The following is a 16,516-nucleotide window of genomic DNA, read 5'->3' on the forward strand; positions in this document are numbered from 1 at the left end:
GTTTTTCTCCTATTCTGGGCTGTTTGGGACAGATCTGAGGGTGGAAAACATGCTGTGAGAAGGGAGATAGCTGCTGAAGCTTCAAGACAGCAGAGCAACCTCATATGGAGTAGATTCCAGGGCTGGAAAAAGCAGAATACCCTAAAAACAAGCTCATTAACAATTGTTGTGCAGAGATTAGGGTTTGAGATAGCAACAAGACCCTAAAAACCAATAGTGACCTGATTCTCTCTCTAAGACAGCAAAGGATTGCTGTTACAACATTTTCTTGGCATCAGATTGAAAGAATCTTTCTCCTCTACAATCTCTCCCTCATCTTAGCAAATCTGAAGATATTCAGCACGGTTTTGCTGAATTCAGACTTGATTTACTGTTATAATTAGAGTCTCAGAGTCACCTCAGGATCTGTGCCCAATAATTGAAGACCCCATACTTAGTTAAGCAAGTATGAATTGAGAATTTACAGCTGATCTCACAGGGGAACCCATTCCCATTTGTTTAGCCCACAGGAAAAGAGTCCAAGGATTGAATTGTGCCTGAAACTGAAGCCAAAGGGGCATATTGTTCCTTGTTGCACTAGTCATCCAAGATTACTCATGAAGTGAAGATTGAAGGAGATCAGCCCAAAATCTCAGAGTAGCTTATCTTTGATTATTAATACAAGATCAGAGGATCTGTTGGAAATGATGTATTTACAGCAGATCTGATAGAGATTGTACATGCGCATTTATGTTGACCTGCATAGAAGCGTGATCAATGTAATGTTTTGCCCAAATGTGGTCAGAATCAAGGGGCAAACTGGAACTTGATGGAGCTGGTCACTTACGTAGTCCAATGGTATTGGAATGTGCAGAGAGATCATCTACATTTCACTGTGCTATCTATCCAAGCAATACAAGTTAATGAAATATGGCAAGAGATGCTGCTTTTGGGGCGAATCGGGTGTCCACTTGCCAAGATTACTATGATAATGTATTTATTTCAGATTTGTGAATTTATCACTTGCTATGATTAGTGCTAAATCAGGTCATCTAACACTCTATCCAAGAAGAAAGGTTGGTTTCAAGTAACCACTAGTCTGAGTAGAGGTTGATGAAGAAGAGTGCTGAAAATGTGAAAACGACCTGTTGTACACGCAAAGACATCAGGGCTGGAGCCAAATCGAGGGGTTAGAGTGATGTCGACAACACCTGCAAGCAAATGCAGATGTAGGCAGCCTTCAAATGATAATGGCGGCAACAAGAGATGATGAGGAATGAGTGGGCAGCAGCATAAGGAGGAGCTGGTAACCATGTGATTATGAACAAGGGATCGACTCATTGTGATTATGAACACCAATTGTGATTATGAGGGACCAACCAAAAATAAGGGTGGCACATCCCATATCTCGAGCCCAGGTAGGACTGGAGAACCCTGCATTTTAGCCTTGCATTGAAAACAATTTCTGCAAAAGAGAGCAATATTTGCAATCACAGAGGTCAATGGTGAGATGTTCTAAAAACAAAACTGAAATAGAGAAATTAAGTGAATGAACAAGTGCAACAATGCAAATGTGTATGTGTGTGGAAATGCGGCAGAAGACTTGAAAATGAAAGGCGAAGTGTGTGGCCACCATTGCATATAGCGAGGTGGGGAAGAAGGCCTAGAAGGTGCAGTGGAGTTTGTGGGAATGGATGTGTTAAGCGCAATAGGATCGATGCTAGCACACCAATCAATCAACCCCTCAAGAGAAGAGTAGGATGGTCACTGAGGCCATTCGTGTGCCAAATGTCCAACAGCCATGGGGGCTGAAGTAGCAGATTGGGAAGTAGTGGGAGCTGTAGCCCCACTAGACTATGTAGTGTAAGTAGTATGCTAGAGTTTTCTAGGAGGAAGACCTTGGGCCTTCTCCACATGGCCCGACATCTGGCAATGAGTGCAAAATCTAGTTTTCTTAGGAATTTGCTGCCAAAGGGGTCGTGTTTCTTGTTTTTGTTGGAGAAAGAGGTGTCACCCTTATTTTGGCTTGCCTTCGCATCTTGCAAGTTCTTGCCATTGTTGGTTTTTCCTCCTGAAGAAGAGGCAGCCAACCCTTGCCCCCCTAAATAGATGTGAGTGGAGGACTTCTTGTGAACTTGATCATGCAGCCTCGCATAACGCAAGATATGAAAAAACTGACACTCAAACTCATAGAAGGTTGAGAATCTAGGCAATGAGATAATGTGCTGGATAAAATGGAAGTATTTGTCACACAACTTGTTCAAGAAGAATATGACTTGCTAACTTTTGGAGAGCCAATAGTGGCAAACTCAATTAGTAAGCGCCAATATTCGGCCAACTTGACTTTCAGATCATCCCCTTCCTTAATGGAATTTTCTTGAAGCTCAAAGTCGATGTTTATAGGTCGAGTACGATCTTGAGCTGCATAGTGGTCGATGAGATGACTCCAATGTTCCAATGCATGACGAAAATGCTCTAATTGAGAGTGAAACTTAGGAAGCAAACCCTACATCAGCTCGGCATTGGCTGTGGCATTGCGAGCTCTCCATAGACGAATGTAATCAAGGTTGGCTAGGCGAGGATCAAGCATAGGCTCAAGACTAACAACAATGTCCCAAAGACCTTTAGACTCCAGCACTTGTTGCATATAGTTCGACCAAGTAGTAAAATTAGACCCTTTGAAATGAAGGCATTCTCATCCGATACAGCAGGAGTAGTAGTGCTTGGATAAGGTGGATAGGGTGGATACTGTGGTGGAAAGGAATACACTTGGGAATGGGGGCATTGTTGCTACATGAGAACCCCATGGTGGAGGGATAGGAACACATGGAGCAAAGTATGGAAATGCCTACGTAGGAGTGACCCATGGAAAGTGTGACAATGCACCATAAGCATAGGATGGAAATCCCTGCATCTGAGAGGTCATGGTGTATGTGTAGCTGGGAGTAGTGAGGGGAATGCCCATCACAACTATCCCATGTGGGAAAGATGTGTCTACATGAGGAAAGGTTGATGGAACTGTGTTAGAGGGCGGCCTTCCCTATAACGAAGTCCCATAGTGCAGAATGACATGTGAAAAAGGGTAGATGACAATGTTAAGAGGTGGAATGCCCCCTAATGAGGCACTGTGATGTAAATATGAAATAGAGACTGAGAATGTGCTAGGAGCAAAGATAGAACGCCCAACTCCTAGTATGGTAGAGGCGGATGTGGAATGTAAGCGGAGTTTTGAAATGAGTGTGATATGGCTTTAAGAGAAGAGGGTGGGATGGGAAGGAGAGAAAAGTAATTAGCTTGCTCAAATAAAACAAAAGATGTAGCTATACTTGATGATGAATGTCTGCTTCTTGAGCCCCGTCTATTAAGATTTACATACATTTGACCATCCGGATCCTACACACCAAAAGGCAAAACAGGAGAGGGTTTTGATTCGAACGACTCAAAAGGATTGTACAAATGTGACACATGGCCTAGCCAAGATGATAAAGATGGATCGCTAGTTGTCCCAAATGTTGTATTGCCTCCATGATTAGAAAGATGGCTAGCCTCACCAATGGGTCCGGAAGGAGCAGTAAAATTGGAAGAAGGGATGTCTTTTGGTCCTTACTTGTTATGTAGATACTCCTCAAACTCCTCCTCTGTGAGCGTAATGAAATCTAGAATATCTGACATGGGTGTAAACTTAGACGGTGATGGTGACAGTGAATCTAGAGTATTATCTTTCTTGCCAAGTCCATAATGCCTCCTCAGGGCCTCCAATGATAGAGAAGCCTAATAAGATATCATGGGGTCATGAGAAGGTGTTTGTGACATTATGATTCAATTACGAGTTCTATTGTGCGCCTCATGCAAAGACTAGCACTAAATCTCTCTCTCAAGTCCAACACTTTGACCTTGCATCTCTCTCTCAAGTCCAACACTTTGACCTTGCATCTCAGCATTGGGCACATCTAGTGAAGTGCTATGCGGTTCGTGATTGTATCTGACGAATGAACATTGATCATAAGCTCTAAGAGTTTAAAATCACCAAGAGGGATGATTTGACTATCAAGTTGTCGAGTATCGGCATTTGCTAGCTGAATTCACTACCACTAGGTTACCCAAGTCAACTGATGATTAAGTCACTTGATCCATGAACAAATTGTCATAAAGATACTTCAATTTCACCAAAAAAGTCATCTCAAAGTCGTAGTTACCTATCTTCTATTAGTTTGAGTAATAGCTACTCTGTTATGCTTGGCTATTTGATCAATTTCATAAGAAAACTCAATATTTAGAGAGAGCATTGTCTTTCTAGAAGGTGAAGCATGGTGTTGGAAAGAACAACACAAAGACTGAGTAAGGCAGCAAGGAGCAAAGTAACTAACCTCCAGTATTGAAACCAAGTTGGCAAAATGCCCCCAAGAAGAATAGGTACTATCAGCATTGGTTCAAGGCCAGCCATTTTAAAGAGAAGTGTCACTCAAAGACTAAGGATAGTCCACTAGCGTCTAGCCCAAGTCCAAACTCTCTCTTCCACCTAGAGACTCAAGCACATCAGGTGAGGGTCCTTCAACCCCACTTCCATAGCCAAGAGGGGCTATTCCTCCACCCCCACAAGGCACATTTGCTAGTCACATGGCAAGAGGATCATCTAACACCACTTCACCAAATGGATTCTCTATTTTATCAACCCATGCCACTGTTATGGACTTTGGTTCTCAAGCACTCCTTGGCTCCCTTGACACTAGACTTGTTGAGTTCTCTTCTCCTTCTAAATCACCCTCTGCATTCAATGCACGAACAAATCCAATCAAGTCCACTTTCCCTAGAGATTGTCCGATCTAGTGCATAGTGGAGCCTTTTACCGATTCACATGATGATGATACTAACCATAGACCTAACGTATCTTTTACGGCACACTCTATTCTAGCTTCTCTCTTCTGTTGAACATTCCTTTTCTTACTCTCCTATCTTTAGTATGCCTACCTTTTGTAGTGGGACCATTTTCAGAACTAACCATTATACTCACAAGCACTTTCTTATTGAAGATGAGGTATGCATGTTCTATAGTTTAATGTGGCATTTTTTGCTTCGGACTTGTCTTTTGAACGTTGGTGCTAACTCTTATAGGACCTACCAATAAATCCGAGCAAAGACTCATTATTCAGCACTCCTCTTCTTGGTTGCCCTTCCTGGATGAGGCTTCACACTCTGGACTAGCAAGGAGTCTTTCTCTCCTAAGGATTAGTTCTTGCCTCACTTAACGACCTTGGAGACCATTAATTTTCCAGATTTTTCAGCTGGACATGTAGTTCACTCTTCTTCTTTGGGTGCTTCTCCTTTTCCCCATTGACATTGACATCTTGGAGAGATCCGTACTTCTCCTTTCACTGTCCAAAGGTGAGAGGGGGCAGTCTTCTAGTCTTGGTGTCTATAAGATCTTGATGAGTTCAAAGACATCATTTTTGTACTATTATATCATTGTACGTATCTTCAGGATGATTATGATTATAAAAGAGCACCTGGGCAAGTGAACAATTTCCTTGTGAGGACATTGTCCAACTAACACTATTGCATAGAAAATTGCATGAGTATGATGATTTGCATTGCCTTTGTATTACCCCATGCATTGCCACTCTGTTCTTGTAAACATGTATCTGTGCATGCTTACCCCTTATCAATTAGAGAGTGGTTGGCTCTAGATCCAATGCCTATAGGTGGTGGCAATGGCTTGTCCATTTTCTAATGTGTTGGGTCTAACCATCCCTTTTATACCTCCCAGAAGCACAACTTACTCAATAGGATAATGTGGTTTCGTTTGCCATTGTAGGTCCTAATAGGCCAGTGGGTAGCAAATGAGTACCCTTTGTTTGATACCTTGGCTTCTCTAGGGGTGATCACTTGGGCTCCCTTAGTAAGAAAACCATTGCCTTGTCTTGGTAGGTCACTGAGTAGCTAAGGAGCACCCTTCGACCAATCTCCTAGTTGATTTGGGGTGGGATGCCTTGGGGTAAAAGAAAAACTTGGGCTTGAGCTATCTTGACAGCCTCTCCTTGGCTTCTATTTTTGCAATCTAAACTTAATTTACTATTAATTAGAGTCCCAAATCCCAAAAAATCCTATTAAAAGCAAACAAGATCCTAGAGATATCTGTCCCATAAGCCAAAACCCTTACTTGGCAGAACCCATCCATTTGTATACAGACAAGCTAGCTGCCCATCACTCAGTCCAATCTTGTTTTTGCAGATTGCCGGTCCCGAAACTCTGTTGTCTACACCCCCCACAAAGGATATTGCAGTTCAAGTTGTTGTCTATTGCTGTTTGTTGTTGGTGCCTGCTTCTTGATACCTCCTAGGTGTTGGCACATGCAGTCTACTACTGATCAGCCTCCGTCTAATGTAATAGGACTATCTGCTTCCATCATCTATACTAATCCTAGCCTGCCATATGGCAGTCAACACCTGTGCTTGACTATTTGTACTGCTGTACAGTTTTCCATGCATCACCAACTGCTGTGTTTAGCAGTCTACTATCTGCAGTTGCCTGCCAGGTCATCAACAGATCTGCATTTTGCTGATTCTGCCCCTGCCCAACGTGCATGTTACTAATCTAGCCACAGCTGAACTGTGTTTGCTGTTGCCAGACATCTCTGAAGGCTAGCTACTGGGTATCAAGATCCCTTAGAATACGAATCTACACTCTCCAACTTGCATGTCACTAATTGAGCCACAGCTTAACTGTGTTTGCTGTTGCCAGATATCTCTGGAGGCTATCTACTGGGCATCAAGATCTGTCAGAGTACGATACACTCTCCAGCTCAAACTTCTACCCCAATCCTTGAGACAAGGAGTTCAACGCTCAATATTTAACCATTGCAGAGTGTGGTTGCTGCATTGAGCATTGTATATATTCAGCATTCATTCACTTATTATGTTCTTTAGTGTTCATTGTCTCTGACTTAATTGTATTCTTCATCAATCTCTTCGTTGTCATACAGTTGTGTTTGTTATTTGTAGATGAGTACTTTTTTAAACCGCATGGGGTCCATTGGATGTATAATACAATTTTCAGCAGCATAGTAAGGCAATAATGCAACCAAATCAATACCATTTGCTAGCTTAAAATCTAATGGAATTTCCAACCATTGATCAAATAGACGATTGGGATGCAGAGTTTGAAGAGAGGTTGCTATCAAAAAGTCCAAGACAGTCCCAACATTGCTATTAAACACATCATGGACAACAAACAATCTACTCCACTATCGAGTTAGATAAGATCAACTGCTCACTATGCAGAAGGTAATCTTCTTACGCAGACACCTATTGCTGCAGCAAGCAATGAGGAGCTCCGAGCTTGTATCTTTTGAGCAGGGTTCACAAAGTATGCATTGGATACATCCATGAAGTCAAAATCAAATTCCATTGACAAGCATGACACTCGGGAGTTATGTGGCTTCCCCCAAGCACGTGTGTAATAGCCACAAAGTGGATCTATAAACTCGAATGTAAATTGAATGGCAGCATTGAATGCTACAAAGTGAGACTTCTCATGAAAGAGCATGCCTAGCAGCATGGGATGGACTAATGTGAGACCTTTGCATCCAACTTGTGTATGACTACTACACCCAGTATCATTGCATCAGCAACACATTGTTTTTGACATGTGCTTCAATTGGATGTGAAGACTGCCTCTTTGAACGGCAAGTTACATGAACAGGTTGAGTTACAAAACCTCTGGCGAAAAGGGTCAAAGGGCAAGGTGTATTGTTTGCATGAGGCCTTGTATGGTTTCAATTAGGTACCTCATGCGTCTTATTAGAGATCCATGCTCACTTGATTGCTCTAGGTTTTTGCAATTCATTGAAGGAGAGCCCACTATATGCTGCCAAGAATAGCGAGGATCTACTGATTGTTATTCTTAATGTGGACGATTTGCTATTATCTAGGTCAAAAGATTCACACATCGCGTTTTCAGTGATCTCTTGATGTCACTAATCTTGGCCTATTGCACCTTGACTAGTAGTTTGCTGCAGTTGAGGGAAGGACTTATCACCTTTGTTACGAGCATAATCAACCGAATTGAAGATGGCATGAATTATCCAATAGGAGATCATGAAGTCGTGCCAAAGGAACATAGTCAAGAGATGGATTTATTTGTTGTTATGGGTATATTACATCCATGATAATATTGCTATGGTCAAGTTGGGATTGAAAAATCCGGGTACATTACAAGGTCACCATATCCAACAAGTTTCAGATTTGTCTATTACTTTCACATTATGAATTGGATGAGATAATGATGCCGTATGTGCAAGATGAAGACCTTGGCACAGTTTGTGATCAGTCGATTGATGGTCAATGCTTTGAGCATTATGCTCTATGCAATGGTTTCCTTGTGATGCATGGTTATCTATGTGTAGCAAAGCCATTAAGGTCAAAAGTGATGATCGAAAGTCATGATGCATTGTATGCATGGCATCGAGGTATTAATGCCATGGTCAAAGGACTCGAGTCTTCGTTTATTGGCAAGGTTTGAAGGGTGATGTTGATGCCTTCGTGCATTTTGCATTGCATGTCAGAAGGTCAACTATGCTCGACAAAAGGCACAAAGAGTGCTACATATGCTGTCTATTCTGGGAAAAGATAAAAGCGGATGATATAGTGGAGTTGCTCGTGTATGTCATTGTATACCTCAGTTCATTGGTCAGAGAGATTCAAGAATGACATTTTTGGAGAGGGCTTTTTGAGAACATGGGCACTAATAGCAGTGGCTGGCCCACATGGTGGTTCATATCGTTGCTGAAGTGCTAAAGCTATACAAATAGTAGAAAAATGCCCTGATTTGTTGCCTCTGCTCCAAGCCTCCACTAGAAAAGGTCAAGTAGGTCAACATGCTTGAACTTTTAATGGAAGAGTATCTGGAAGGCTACAGCCAAATACGAAGGATGCATGGAAAAGCCATTGTGTGTGCATGTGTGTGTGTGTGTGGTGAATACATAATAATTGACGGACTGGGATTAAAGGAACAGTCTGAACTCTGTACTGAGGAGGAAAAAATCCAGGCACCAAGAACAGCTGACTGAAGCTGTAGGAGAAAACTGAAAATGGTAATAAGGAGGGGCATCCAGAGTTGATATGCTGGAGTAAAACGTGAGACTTGCATCAATGCCACGATATGGGCTGACATGGCCAACAATCAAAGGTGAAGACTATTGCATGGCAGGAATTGTAGCTACTGAACCTCAGCTGTCTTGGGGCTAGTACTACTGGTTGGGCTGAAACCTGATATGTTTCTACTAAAACTGCAGCCATTTGATGAAGCATGTTGCAGAAAACTGATAGAAACTGTACCGCTCGTGCTGGGAAACGGCTTGCAGCAATACAATCAATGAAATGCAGCCATTTGATGAAGCATGTTGCAGAAAACTGATAGAAACTGTACCACTCCTGCTGGGCAATGGCTTGTAGCAATACAATGAAGTTGTGGGAGCTCGAGAAGAAGACAAAAGGGTAGGAATATGCAAAAAGAACACCTGGCTCTGGTCCAATCGTAATTCTTACAGACATAACACGGTCAATGAATTTTGCCAAGGGGCCCAATCAAACACATGTTAAACCCAGATATTTCACTGAAGATCTGGACTGACAGTATGAAAATTAGTGACTAGGACTCAGGACTGAACTGGAACGTTTAACCAAGAGTGCATTCAAATAGCTAAAAGTCATGAATAACATACAACATAGGCCAAATAATTTTTAAAAGTTTTGAAGTCAGAATCATTAAAATCGCTCTAAAGCCATTGAAAGAACTGTCTAAAGCAGTTTTTAATGTCCAGCACTTAGGTGAACATGTAGGCCTGTTATGGTCTAAGCACCTTTTTAGCAAGATTCTAGCTAATTCTATCACCTGAAACTATGTTCCTCTGGTGTTGCAAAGGAAAATGCTGCCAACTTCACAAGATCAAGCAGATTATGTATGTGTTCGCGGTCACGGCCATCTCATGGTCATAAGCCCTACAATTCGGAGCTTTGTCTACTCATGGTCACCTAGTGCAGTTTGATCAACATTTATTCCTTTTATGGCTAGTGTCCTTTAATTTGGACCTGCCTGTGTTATTCGGGCCTGAACACGTTTTGCACCTGTCTTTAGTTGCATGCCTACTTATAGCATCGGCTGTCCTTTGGGCGGCTGTTCCCTTTCTATAGTCATTCTGTCTCCCACTTTCAGTTCTTAACACTCTAGAGTCCAAGCCCCTCACTAGACCTAAACACTATAGCATGTGCAAGGGTTTTCAAGTTTCAAGTGTATCAGCTTTCTCGCCATTAATGTTGAGTTCTTTCTTATGTTCGTGTGTTCCTGCTTATGTTTCCATTCTGACATGTTATCAATGCCATCCCATGTAATAACAGTGACATACCATCTACAGACATCATCACTAGCCCCTGAAGACCATTGGCCAACCTTGCAGCAGCCTTGCAAACACATTTTGCTTTGCTGATATTGTATTTTAGCGGAAAGTGCCCCTCCTTGACTCCTTCAGTATCTCCTGCTGTGCATGACAAATTCCTCCTGTTCTGGCTTTTCTAGAGCAGCAGCTGTTTAACAGGGGATGGGTATGCTCGACAGTTTGGTACCTGTATCCTGATGAGGGTGCTGATTTTGCTTCTCAGTTCTTAAGGACTTTGGCCCTGCTGTGATTCTGTGGACTGCCACTTGCAGTAGCTAGAGATATTTGCATTTTGAGTGGATAGGCACCTATGGGAGGATGGCTCTCCTGTGTTTTGGTGGACAGCTGCATGTAGCATCTTGATGTCTCCGCGGGTGCAGCTTCAGAGGAACTGCATTTGAGTTTCCAACCACATCTATTTGTCATGAAGCTCCTACATCTCCATCCTGGCCATCTACAATGGGCATTGAGAGTGAGCCTTCCTTCTCTCTACTTCCACCAGCAGTTAGATATCCTTGTTGCCCTCAGTCTACCAGAGAGGCATAAATTCGATGGTTCCGACTATTGCCTTGAGAAGGTGCAGGCCCAATCCATCTCGAACACCTATAACATCCTTTCTTTTCAACACGCCTGTTTGCCCCTTGTACAACAACACCTGAGAAGAACATGAATCATTCTCCTTCCAGGTTCCCCCCAGGAGATTTTGGCCCTGCTATGTTTTCCGAGGACAGCCACTGGCAATAGCGGGGGGCATATGCGGTTTGGCTGGATAGGCACCCATAGGAGGATGGCACTCGTGCGTTTTGGTGGATAGCTGCCAAGTAGCATCATGATGTCTCCACTGGAGCAGCTTCAGAGGAAGTGCATTAGAGTTTTCAACCACGACTTCTATATATCACAAAGCTCCTACATCCGCTTCCCACCCATCCAGGATGGCCATTGAGAGTGAACCCTGCTTCTCTCTTCTTCCACCAACAGTAAATGTCCTTGTTTCCCCCAATGTACCAAATACACAAAAATTTGGTGGCATCAACCATTGCTTTTGGAAGCTGACGACCCAGTCCATTTTGACCATCTATGACATGTTGGGGTTCATCAACGAGCCTGTTTGCCCCTCGTGCACCTACACCTGTGGAGGATGCAATGTCGCATCTACCTTTGGTTTCTCTCCCCCAGGCCACTTTCCATACTCCTCCTTGCACGTCCTCTACTAATATGGTGTCCATCTAGCCATTGTATAGGAGTGCACGAGCTGGATTGGCAGCACTTTTGCCCCCACTTGTCCATCTCCGTAAACGTTGATCCTAGCCTGTTGTGGCACCCTTTTACACCCTTTTCTTAACCTTCTTTCTCCTTGCGTTGGTTGGTCCTTGAGTCGCTCCCTTTCCCCTGTAGAGTATCTTTCTCCCTCCTTGTGTCAACTAGTTCAATGACGGGGTTCCCCATCAGTCATACACAATGGAAGCCTCTAGTCAAACCCCCCTCCCCACGCTAGCTTGAGAATTGGCCTCACTCCACCTATGCATCAGGACCTCACGCATTGCTCGAGGCCACACTAATGGGATAGGGTATTTTTATAGTTCACTTCTCATGTGTGAAGGCCGCATAGGAGTCTTGGAGTCATCTATACAGTATCTTGGTATAGCAGTTTCACAGTAATGAGTTCTAGAATTACCACCAGTTTCAGTAACATTGGGTCAATAATCTCCCGTTCTCACAAGTGGCAAGGGAGTTTCACCGCTTGGAGACTTTGATGATCTCTTTGGGACCGTTCTACTGTCCTCATTCAAAGATGCATGGACTGATATAGGGCTATCAAAGGTGTGCGGCTGACAAAGAAACCTACAGTATTACTTATACCATCAACATAGTTACAGGATCCATGAGTTTAGGAGAGAGTTATTGTCAATCGTTGGCCAGGTTTCCCAACTGCTGGAGGTTGGGATCCTCATAACAACCCACGAATCCTTCCATGGGGCCAATTGTTCTAGTAGTTGGATCAAGAAGGGTTTTGAGATCATCAAGAGCTAGGTGGTGAACTGCATGTTGCACTAGTTGGGGGAGGAGGAGAATGTGTTAGACTCAAAGCCATGGCCTAGCTACATCATGGACATCCACTAGAGAATCAAGAAGGATACCCGCATCAAAACATCCTTCTTCGTGATACGCATCAAGACATACTTCTTCGTGATACACAGCGTTGGCGTGGACATGGTGGAGTGGACGCTACACCGGGCCGCCTGATTGTACATGTCATCAGAGGCTGTGGTGGATACAGGGCATTGCAGGCCCACTTTGTGCTGAGGAAGAAAACAAACATCATTCCCCTGCTTGGGCCTCATCACGAGAGTGGATGTTGTCCCCTAAATATTGTCCCTTAAATTGGCAATAGAGTATCATTGCGTGGCACAATTCTCCATCGTCCTCATTTTTTACTCTGTTTGGCCGATTCCAATCATCCAAAGTACGCACTTAGCATCCTAGAACATTAGTTCACTTCAATGAAAGATATGGACCCACGAAGCTCGTAGTCGGGTAGGATACGCACCTAGACCTTGTATGGCGCATACTGTTTTATTGTTGCATGAACACCAGCCCTCTTAATTCTAGGCCCGATCATTTCAAGCAAGTTCTCCCGGGAGGCTCATTGACCAAATGGGAACACTCGATTGGTGCCCGAGGTCAGGGTAGAGGGGTGTTTACCTCCGTTAGGGTGACCCTCGTCCTCTTTGCATGACCATTGTACTATTATTGCAATCTAGGCTTTGTGGGTTAAACTAGATATTGGAGATTCTTGTATCTGGTACAATGTGGTTGCACACGCACCAACAACCTAGAGACCTTAGCAGCCCAATAGAACATGAAGCACAAAGTTTCATGGCATCATAGATGGGGGGGGAGGCTTGGGAGGGTTTTATTTTTCATGCTATGGTTAGGAATACTTGGAGAGATCCAACCTTGCCCAAAGAGATGGTTCTCTGGAGTACTTTGTGAAGATATGCTAGGGTTTGTATTGAGAAAACACAATTTATGACCATGACTAGATGTATTAACTAAGACAAAAATTTAAAACACAAAAGTAGGGAGTAGTAGTAGAATTCAATGAATGAATGAATGCTAAATAATGAATGAGGAAGATGATACAAGTGTAGTGCTTAAGAAGTAGAGGTGTCCAACAACCAGTGACTCTCATGGGAGTGAGATGAGGGTGAGTACCAAAGCCTATCTTCCTCCATCTATAGGTCCCAAGATCATAAACGACTAGTTAGAGTAGAAGCTGATGAAGGAACATGTAGGAAACTCAAAATTGAGCCATTATCAACATGGATGATGATTGGCAATCAAGCTATCTTGATTTGCAACCTTCAAAAGCAACCAACAATTAGGTGATGATATTGAAGGGCTAGAAACTACAAATGCAACCTGCTATGGTGAAGATATAGGCAACATGAATAACCAACATTACTTCACCTTGTTTTCATCGAAAAGGTCCCATTCCAAAGAAACCAAGGCATCCAACCAAGGGTGTCTCAATGGACCGCCCAATTTGCCCAAAGGGTCTAAAAATCGTTCCATGATCAAGAAAGAGCTATTACTCCACCCTGTTTTCATCTAAAAGCTTCCATCCCAAAGAAACCAAGGATGTCTTATTGGATTGCCCAGCATGCCTACCATGATTGTTGAGGCAATGAATATCTTGTTGTGTGAGTAGCTTAATTAAACGGGTCATAGGTTTTTTTCTTCCCTTTTTTTAAAGGCAATATAACGACACTAAGATGGGAAAGACCATCCCCAATTAAGGACCAGTGTGTGGCAAGGGTGTTGGTTTAGAGATATAGAAGAGACGCATCATGCAACGATGATGAGGGTGAGTTTCCAAGGAACTGCATAAGCGCAACTGCTCCATGGTAATTTATGTGCATAGTGGTGGATACAAATATTCCATTTTACAGGAGGGTAACATGTGAGTATGCTTACACAATGCAGGGGTTTTCACCTTGGATGGAGCCTGCTCATAGATTTTCATCCCTTCCAAGGGTCTTATTTCACACCCAGCTATTATGAAAACCAAAGTTCATGTCTGTTTCCATTTTGTGGTAATGTGACTTGTTCAAAGGTTTGTTTTCTTCCTGCAGTATTGGAAGCAAGAAGTTGTGAGATGTAGGAGCAACTTCCAAACCATGCACAATGCTCTTAGGTATGGAAAACATGTGATTTGAGTAAAGTTGTTCTCAAAAACACATGTTTAATGGTACACTAGGCTGGAATACTTGAAGCATGAGGACAATAGCGGGAATATTCATATTTGAATATTGTAGGCGTTTGGTAGGAGAAGATGTTCAAACGTTGTTGGAGTTAAGAGAGGTAGAAGCATTGGAAAGCCAGCTAACAAAGGCTATAGACCGTGTGAGATCAAGACAGGTAAACTTAAAGAGTCGTGTGGGAAACATGCTATTCAGGTTAATCTTTAACATTCGTCCACCACGATTATAATATGCTAACTGTGTCTCGATCTGTGTGACAGAGTAAACTTCTGATGGAACACATGCAAGAACTTGTTGCGCAGGTATTCTGAAAAGACTTGTGTTCAAAAGCAAATATTTGCTCCCCACATTATACATATGCGTGTGCATCTGTGTGCGAGAATTACGGAGATAAATGTAGGCGTAGGCGTTAGTATATTTCTGCAGACATATCTTTTGCACGTGTGCTTTGGTAAGGACGTGTCGTTACTCTACGCATGCACCCATGCGCCAGCTTCCAAGGTTGATTACGATTACGAGCATGACCGTTAGATGATGTTGACGAGTGACTATTTGTTTCAGGACGTACGGCTTACACAAGAGAACAGCATGCTTAAAGCTAAGGTAAAGCAAGCAATTATGACCTCAATTCTGCATATGTATAATGTCACTACGATCAGCAATTACCAGCAGCATGGTAGCATGTAATTACCTCTGCATGCGTGTCGTGTGAATGACAGGTAATGGCGATGCAGGGGGGGCAGAGGTCGTCCTTCAGATTTGGGTAATTAAGTATGTCTGCTCTGAAGACTCGACAGTCGAGGTCTTCGAAAGGTCGAGGGACAGCAAGTGACATCAGCTCACGTCTTGACCCCTGATTAAATGCTCTCCTACAACCACACAGAGAGTTTTTTTTTAAAAAAAATTTGAATTTGAAGTAAAAGAGAGCGCCCGCTAAAATAATTACTCAGACAATTACTTTATCAAGCTGAAGATCCCAATGGCCTAAATACTGAAGTATGTTGCACAATGCAATCGCTACAAATATGGCATGACACAAGTGAATTGTGCTGTTTAATATTCTATTTTCTAATATGCTTTCTATGAATGCTTGCATGACATTTGCAATACCATCACAAAGTTTGAAATAGTATAACTAGAGCTTAGCTTGCTCACAAGTGAATTGTGCTGTTTAATATTCTCTTTTCTAATATGCTTTCTATGAATGCTTGCATGACATTTGCAATACCATCACAAGGTTTGAAATAGTATAACTAGAGCTTAGCTTGCTCACAACTTTACAGCCTAGTTAGGAAAAGGAATGAATTTGCACTAGCATATCATTAACAAGCAAATTTATTCATGATACAACTTGAAGTTCACAACATAGTTAGAAAAAGGAAGAATGAACTTGCATGGGTAAACCCATTCACGCCTTGAGATTAATTAATGTTTTGGTAGAGATGTAGAGGCAAACTTTGGCGCATCTAGAATGGAACAAGAACGCAAGCCACAACGGGGGAGCCTTGCATTGCTACAAGTCATTTGGTGCTTCCTTAGAGTGTGCAGATAATATCTACCTAGCTAATGAGAAACCAACTCATGAAAGTTTGAGGATTAGTCACTTCAAGGATTCTTCACAATGTCCCATTCTTCAAGGGAAAGCTTGATCATGACATTATTAGCAATATCCCGAGAAGCTATGTGGGTTGTGGCTACCCAAAAGTGGCACTTCAAGGGATTCAAGGAGAATTGGTGCTGTCAACATCTTTCCAAGATTAATTGAAGCTTTTCAAGGTGTTTCTCTCGATTGGAATGGACAAAGAGGTCGTCAAAAAATACCTCAAGGCATTGGTTAAACATA

At 42.6% G+C, this 16,516-nt stretch overlaps 1 protein-coding gene across 4 annotated transcripts in view; it reads left to right on the forward strand.

Annotated features, from left to right (window-relative positions):
• LOC148013961 (MADS-box transcription factor 3-like) overlaps positions 1–15,763 on the forward strand; it is a 135,674-nt gene extending 119,911 nt beyond the window's left edge. Inside the window, exons 3-7 of one of the 4 annotated variants that reach the window (XM_087667000.1) lie at positions 14,545–14,606; positions 14,728–14,830; positions 14,934–14,975; positions 15,235–15,276; positions 15,393–15,763. In XM_087667000.1, coding sequence (XP_087523126.1) covers positions 14,545–14,606; positions 14,728–14,830; positions 14,934–14,975; positions 15,235–15,276; positions 15,393–15,440 — 297 coding nt within the window. In that variant the 3' untranslated portion in view covers positions 15,441–15,763. Of the gene's footprint in view, positions 1–14,544; positions 14,607–14,727; positions 14,831–14,933; positions 14,976–15,234; positions 15,277–15,392 lie in introns of those variants that run through there. The other 3 variants (XM_087667001.1, XM_087667004.1, XM_087667003.1) reach the window with 3 other exon arrangements.
• Positions 15,764–16,516: the final 753 nt, after the last annotated feature.

Source organism: Lygodium microphyllum, chromosome 25 (assembly GCF_053477565.2).
Source record: "Lygodium microphyllum isolate KBCC chromosome 25, Lygodium_microphyllum_v1.1.10, whole genome shotgun sequence".
NCBI lineage: Eukaryota > Viridiplantae > Streptophyta > Polypodiopsida > Schizaeales > Lygodiaceae > Lygodium > Lygodium microphyllum.